General features: G+C 41.3%; 2 protein-coding genes across 2 annotated transcripts; both read left to right on the plus strand.

Annotated features, from left to right (window-relative positions):
• Positions 1–2,800: 2,800 nt before the first annotated feature.
• On the plus strand, positions 2,801–5,755 carry LOC145674220 (uncharacterized). Its single transcript, XM_081744057.1, has 2 exons — positions 2,801–4,082; positions 4,524–5,755. The coding sequence occupies exons 1-2, from the start codon at positions 2,801–2,803 to the stop codon at positions 5,753–5,755; spliced, it is 2,514 nt and encodes an 837-aa protein (XP_081600183.1).
• A 167-nt stretch (positions 5,756–5,922) lies between these two features.
• Positions 5,923–6,282, plus strand: LOC145674221 (uncharacterized). Its single transcript, XM_081744058.1, has one exon. The coding sequence runs from the start codon at positions 5,923–5,925 to the stop codon at positions 6,280–6,282; it is 360 nt and encodes a 119-aa protein (XP_081600184.1).
• Positions 6,283–6,988: the final 706 nt, after the last annotated feature.

The following is a 6,988-nucleotide window of genomic DNA, read 5'->3' on the forward strand; positions in this document are numbered from 1 at the left end:
TTTTACATTTGGCACCCGAGCCTGAGGCTCACTCGTCTATCCACAACGTGCCACCCAGCGTAGGGGGCTTATTAGAGGCCACCACGCTATTTATAACGTGGCGCCCAGCGTGGGGCTTATTAGAGGCCACCACGCTATTTACAACGTGGCTCCCGAGCGTGGGGCCATATACAGAAGGCTCTTGGGGTATTTACAACGAGGCGCCCTAGCTTTAGGGGCTAAGCATACGCTAGCAGCGTAAGCCGAAAAGGGTACCTACCTTGATACACCAACAGAAGTACAAGGGTAGAGCAGTAATTTTTTATTTTTTTAGTATCTCTTATGCTGCGTGATAGTTTGAAACACAGTCCCCTTAGTATCCAAGAACCTTATTACAGTGTGTTATATTTGTTTTTGAAAGTGTTTATTATGAGTAGAAACTTTTTTCATGTATATTTGCATAAAATTAGGGGGGAAAGATTTCGTGTTTAAGAACCAATAGGCAAATTAGAGTTCGTTTTGTTTTTGATTAAATGCCGATAACGAGAGCTCAAACGCGTAAGATGGAAGAGGAATTTAGATCTGATGTGTACGCGCAGCGTATTGAGCTGGATGAAGATAGAACTAGTACTAATGTTACCGTCAATAGCACAGAGAATGAAAATGAAATAGATAATATGCATAGTGAAACAGACGTAGAAAGAATCACTGAAGATGTAGTAGGTTCAGGAACCGGTGACAGTCACCTACGTTCCGGTGACGTCACTGAGAAAGAAAACAGTGACCCAGCTGATGGACAGTGTGGCCAACCTGTCCAGGAAAACACAGCTGAGGCAACACCCAGGGAAAGCGATGTAGTACCTACCGGAAGTCAAGTCGTAGAGACCGGAAATGGGCAGTCCGGAAGTCAATTCGTAACAACTGCTGACTTATCGAGGCTACTAAGTGGATTTCTAGATACTATTACGGCAAAAATTGAGCAGTCGAGTGCTAGTATCCAATCGAATAGCGAAAAACTAGAAAAGTCTCTAGTAGGAAGAATAGATTCCTTTGTAGCGGAGAATAATAGGAAGTTTGAGCAATTGAACGAGTCAATTGCGTCAGTGAATCGGAGCCTTGACACCTCCAACTTGGAGCTGCAGACACAGCTCGTGTGTACAAGTCAAAGGATACAGGCTTCATTAGAGCAAGTTAGCGACAGGGTACAATCTAATGAAGTCTCGATTGCATCCTGTAGTAGTGAGATCCGAAAAGTTGAACAGTCAGTGAAAGATGCTCAAAGTTCACTGACAGTTCAAATAAGCGATGTAGAGAATCGATCGAAGGACCTCGGTGATAGGTTAGGCGAACTCTCCACCAAACGAACAGACATAGATCATGCAGTAGAGAGCATGCACTTGCGAATGGAGAGAGTCGACCGTAGCATAGATGACATTGTAGGCAGTCAGGCCGAAATTAGAGCTGAACTTCAGACAGTGCAAAGTGAATTTGCACTGAGATCTGAATCCACAGCACAGCTGGGAGACAAAATCAAGGATCTCCGAGACGAAATGTCTCGTGAGATACAGAAAATGAAACAGAGTTCACGACTCGAGATAGAGACGCTACTAACTGCACGAGACGGGTTGTCGTCTCGTTCTAGCGAGAACGAGACACAACAAACAGAGGAAAGAGTAGTTGTCCACAGTGGTCCCAGCACGAGCTATTTGTTAGCCCCGCCTGTACTGTTGTCGAGTAATAGTAGGGAACCTGTGCCATCGACATCGCGTGTGGGAGGACACGGAAGCGTTCACACAGTTCAAAGTAGTGGCGAAGCTGCCCAACTTGCCACTGCAATGAACTCGTTCATGCACAGAGACCTGAAACTACCGACATACAATGGGAATGAAGATGAATCAGCTACCCATAATTATCTAGTAGATTTAGATAATTATTTCGAATTAACTGGAGTAGCGCCAGAGCATAGACTGAGCTTCTTAACACGCTCGTTAAGAGGAATTAGTCTACAATGGTACAAAGTGATGCAACACAAGATCACCAATTATGCTAGTTTTATAGAGGAATTTAAGAAAAACTACTTAAGCTCCGATCGTTTAGCGTCCTTGCGTGCAACCCTGCTAATGAGTCATTATGACCCTCGAATTTTCAGCCTAGTGAGTACCTTCTCACTCAGCTGCAGAGAAATGCTGTTTTGGACCCTCCCTTGTCCGAACAAAATCTTTTGAAATTACTACCGAGACAGCTCCCTCAGTGGATCTGTAGGTGTTTGATTAGTGCGAAGCCACAAAGCATCTCAGAGCTGCTCGCGTTAGTAAATGAAGTTCAGTTAACGCACAGGGAGAACGGTAATAACCAGCAGCGTCGAAACATAAACATGATTGAAGTGACAGAAAACAATCAATCAGCAGGGGGGAACTTCAAACGTAACACAAGACGTAACAGAGCACAGCAGGGGCCGTATACTAGAAATAGTAGGGGCAGGCTAGAACGATCTAATGAGAATAGTGAGCCTAGTAGTAATCCTCGAAATGAATCCCGACAGAATCGGTTCAGAGGTAATGGAACTAGTTCGTACCGAGGTACAAGAGGTAGTAACAGAGGCAATAGAAATAGGCCTAACCACCAGATGAGAAATAGTAGAGACGAACAAATACAAGTTCTTGAAGTGTACGATACACGAGACGAGACTCGGGCAAGTACTTCGAGACAAGTACAGTCCGACAACAATGGGCGTGTCCTGAATGTTTCTCGTAACTGAGGACATTCGGCACACATTTCGAATCCCATTAGCGTGGAATCTCAGGATAGCGATTACACACCAATGAGGTCGAATGATGTAACTGAATGTGTGCTGGAAATTTCGAGTAATGAAATAGATGAAAATGAGACATTGGTCAAAGAAGTAAATGTAAATGCTAGTGACAATTGTAATCAGTGCCAGGAAATTATTGAGAAAAATCATTTTAAGGAAAATTTAGTAAATTTTGATACAAATAGTGAGAAATTAGAATTGAGATTGAGAAATGGAAACGTAATACTGTTAAATCGAACAGAATATGATCAGGCGAATGCTATTTTTGATAATTTATTAGATACTAGTGAAGACCTAGTTGTTAGAAATAACGTGATAACTTTACCAGAAATTGAAGTTATCGTGTTCGCTCAACCGGTACTTGGCTTGTTGGACTCAGGTTCGAGTATCAACGCGATCAGTAGTGAATTGTGGCAAACAGTACAGAATAGTAACCCCAGACCTGCGTTCCTTAGAACGAATAATATGAAAGTAACGTCAGCATTCGGGAGTAATGTGGCTAAGATTCTTGGTCAGATTTTATTGCAAGTAACTATCAATGGAGAAGAGTTTGAAACTGTGTCATTAGTAGTGCAAGGGTTGAATAGAAAGTTGATTCTTGGTTCTCAGTTCTTTGCTGAGAATGACGCGGTGTTAGACTATGGGAGAGGGGTGTTCAGTTTGAAGAAGCCAGTAGAAGTGGATGTAAGTTTCAAAGACGTCGAAATATCAAATGAAGATCTAGTGCTAAGAAATATTGAGGAGATTTTTAGTTTTGATGATCTCGAAGGCGGAGATCCAAGTAACGGTTATTCACTTGTAAGAGGTAGACAAGTTGGCAATCATGAGATGGGTACGGAGATACGGAAGAATAGGCTAATTGAGAGCAACCCACCCGTAAAGTCGCAGGTTATAGGATACCCGACGCCCACAGAATTGGCCAGAACCGTATTTTCACCAGAAGAGTGGAAAAGTTTTCAAACACGCGCGAGTGAGCGTGATATTAAAGAGCACGTAGATGGCTACACTGATCTCACTGATTCTCAGAGAGCAGAACTCACCTCCCTCCTCATAAGACATAAACAGCTGTTTGATGAGAAACCCGGTTGCATTAGAGGTTATGAACATGAGATACATCTAACCGACACAAAACCGATTCGGTCAAAAATGTTCCCGTTTGCACATTGTTATCAGAATCAGGTCAGGAATGAGATTAATCGTTTTCTAGCATGGGGAATAGTGAAAAAGGCTGCCACGCCTTATAGCAATTCACTAGTTGTAGTACCGAAGAAGAATGGGAAGTTACGCCTATGTATCGACGGGCGCCCTCTTTCGCGGGTCACTTTAGCAGAAACAGACCAACCAATCCCCGCCATTGATGTTTTACAAGAGTTGAGCGACAAAAATATTTTTTCTGTTTTCGATGCAGTCGATTTTTTCTTTCAAGTACGTGTAAAAGAGGAATTTCAGAAGTATCTAGGATTTGTGCACGAAGGCATTTCGTATTGCTTCGTCAGACTACCATTTGGGACGAAGACATCTCTGTCTTCCTGTATAAGGGCACTTGATTTAGTACTAGGAGATGATGTAAAGAGCTTTTGTCAAACATACGTCGATGACCTAGCGGTAGGCTCATACAATTTTACACAGCATTTAGACCATCTAGACCAAGTTTTCACTAGGCTGGAAACTGGCGGAATAACGCTCAGATTAAAGAAATGTGTTTTTGCACGCACACATGTCAAACTTTTAGGTTTTGAGTTGTCTGCTGAAGGAATCAGAAAAGACAGGGAAAAGATGGAGAAAGTAGTAAATTTTAGACCTCCAAAGACGGTGAAGGAAGTTAGACAGTTGATAGGCTTCCTCCAACATTATCGTCCATTCAGTAATCGGTATTCTGAGGTACTAATTCCACAATTTGATCTTCTAAAGAAGAATACGAAATTTAAATGGGAAAAAGTGCATGATGATGCCTTGGTAAAAATAAAAGAGATTTTTCAAGAAGAAATCGTGTTAAAGAAACCACTGCCTGATAAAGAGTTCATTTTAGAAGTGGATGCAAGTGATAGGAGTTGTAATAGTATCCTATATCAGATATACGACAATGGTGAAGACAGGATCATTGGGATGTCTTCAAAAGTCTTCAATAGTGCCCAAAGGGCGTACTCGATTACTGAGAAGGAACTTCTGAGTTTAGTAGAGGGTGTCGCTAAATTCAAATATTATTTGATAGGAAGGAAATTTAGAGTTCGCAGCGATCACTTATCATTAAAATTCATTTTACATTGTCGATTGACGAATCAACGTATCACACGTTGGGCCTTAGGGCTCGCGAATTTAGATTTTTCATTCGAATTTGTTCGCTCAAGAGACAATAAAGCGGATTATCATTCACGCTACCCAGCACAGACTAGTAACGTGACAAATTTTGACAGCAAGCCTGTGTTACGCGAGACATTAATGTCATTGTTAGAGGAAGTTCCGTGTGAACTTCGGAAGTTAATTGCAGTGTTGCCAGAACTGCAATCGTCAGACGCCTTTTACGGTCCTCTGAAGAAGGCAACACAGAGTGCCGAAACGTCGCAGAAAATCAAAAGTCAACATCACGAATATATTTTGTTTAGTGGAAAGTTATGTAAGAGAGATAAGGATGGTGTAAAGATTTGTATACCAGAAGTTTTGGTTCGACCACTTCTGCAGTACCACCACGATGAAAGTGGGCACCTATCCGCTTCGAAGCTGATACCACAGCTCGTCGAAACATACACTTGGCCAAAGATGAGAGAGCAGATAAGGAAATACTGCGGGTCATGTGTCATTTGTCAGAAGGCTACTGCCCCACACACCTACATGTGTGGGCCACTAAACTCTATTATTCCTGAGAAGCCTGGTGTGTTCATTGCAGCTGATTTCTGTGGACCACTAGTGCGAGGTATTGGTGGTGCCAATACATCCTTGTGTTTGTTGACATTTTCTCCAAATTAATTGGACTTTTTGCATGTCGTCGCGCAACCACACACACGGCCTTACAGAAATTGAAACAGTTTCTCAAACTGTGTCCGCGAGCTGAAATTCTATTGACGGACCACGGTTCTCAATTCTGTAGTAATCAGTGGAAGAGAGAGATTCAGGCCCTAGGACTGAAGCATTACATGTCTACTGCCTATTACCCTCAAGCGGAACCTGCAGAGACAGTAGTGAAGAATACAACCAGGATGTTGAGAAAGTATTGCCATAACAATCAACGTTATTGGCCAAGACATTTAAGTAAAGTAGAAAGATGCTTGAATAGTGCTAAACATCTTAGTACAGGGTTTTCAGCTTATGAGCTGCATCTGGGAGTTTCGTCCACTGCTGACGTTGCCAGAATATTTGAGATACCCGAAGTTGAACGGCCAGTAGAAAAGGATTACTTCGTGGAAGTAGCACACAAGAACTTGAAGAAGAATGCAGCAGCCAGGAAGAAACACTTCGATTCTCATCATACTTTGGTAGAATATGATGTAGGATAGTTGGTGCTAGCACGTGTATTCCCGAAATCTGACGCTTTGGCCGGAATTTCGAAAAAGATATTACTGATGTATTCTGGACCCTGGTTGATCCTCTCTAAAACTGACAAGAATGTGTATATTCTCGCTGACCCACAGACTAAAGTGGCAGTGATGAAAAGAAACGCTTACTTGCTTAAGCGGTATAGAGAAAGAGAACCTGAAAGTCAGAGAAAAATTCCAGCAACTGAAGAAGAGACTGCTGAAACAACGGAGAAGAACTGAGCTCTTCGTGTTATATTCATGTAAATATTTTTTTACGTGTAATATTAATAGTTTAACTTTTTGTGTATGTATTATGCCATTCTATTATTAAGGGAACAAGTTTTCTTTAATGTTTTTATTATGTATTAATCAGTATTGTTGTGTTAAAGTATTTTCTATTACGTCCGCACTTATTGTATATACTGGTGTGTAATGATGTATTTCGATAAGCTTTGATAGCTAAAGTATCTTTACTCTCAAAACATATCGAAAGGGGGGAATTTGTAAAGACCTAGTGCGTACGTCATTTAAATTTTGATATGCAAAGGTCATATCAAAATCTTTGCATATCAAAATGGAAATTATATGTAAATGTGTAACCACATATATTTTATATCAAATCATTTAGATATTAAATCATGCTAATTAAATGTTAAAAAGCCAACAAGATGTATATGCTTTGTAT

This window comes from Thermobia domestica, chromosome 17 (assembly GCF_964235325.1).
Source record: "Thermobia domestica chromosome 17, izTheDome1.hap1.1, whole genome shotgun sequence".
NCBI lineage: Eukaryota > Metazoa > Arthropoda > Insecta > Zygentoma > Lepismatidae > Thermobia > Thermobia domestica.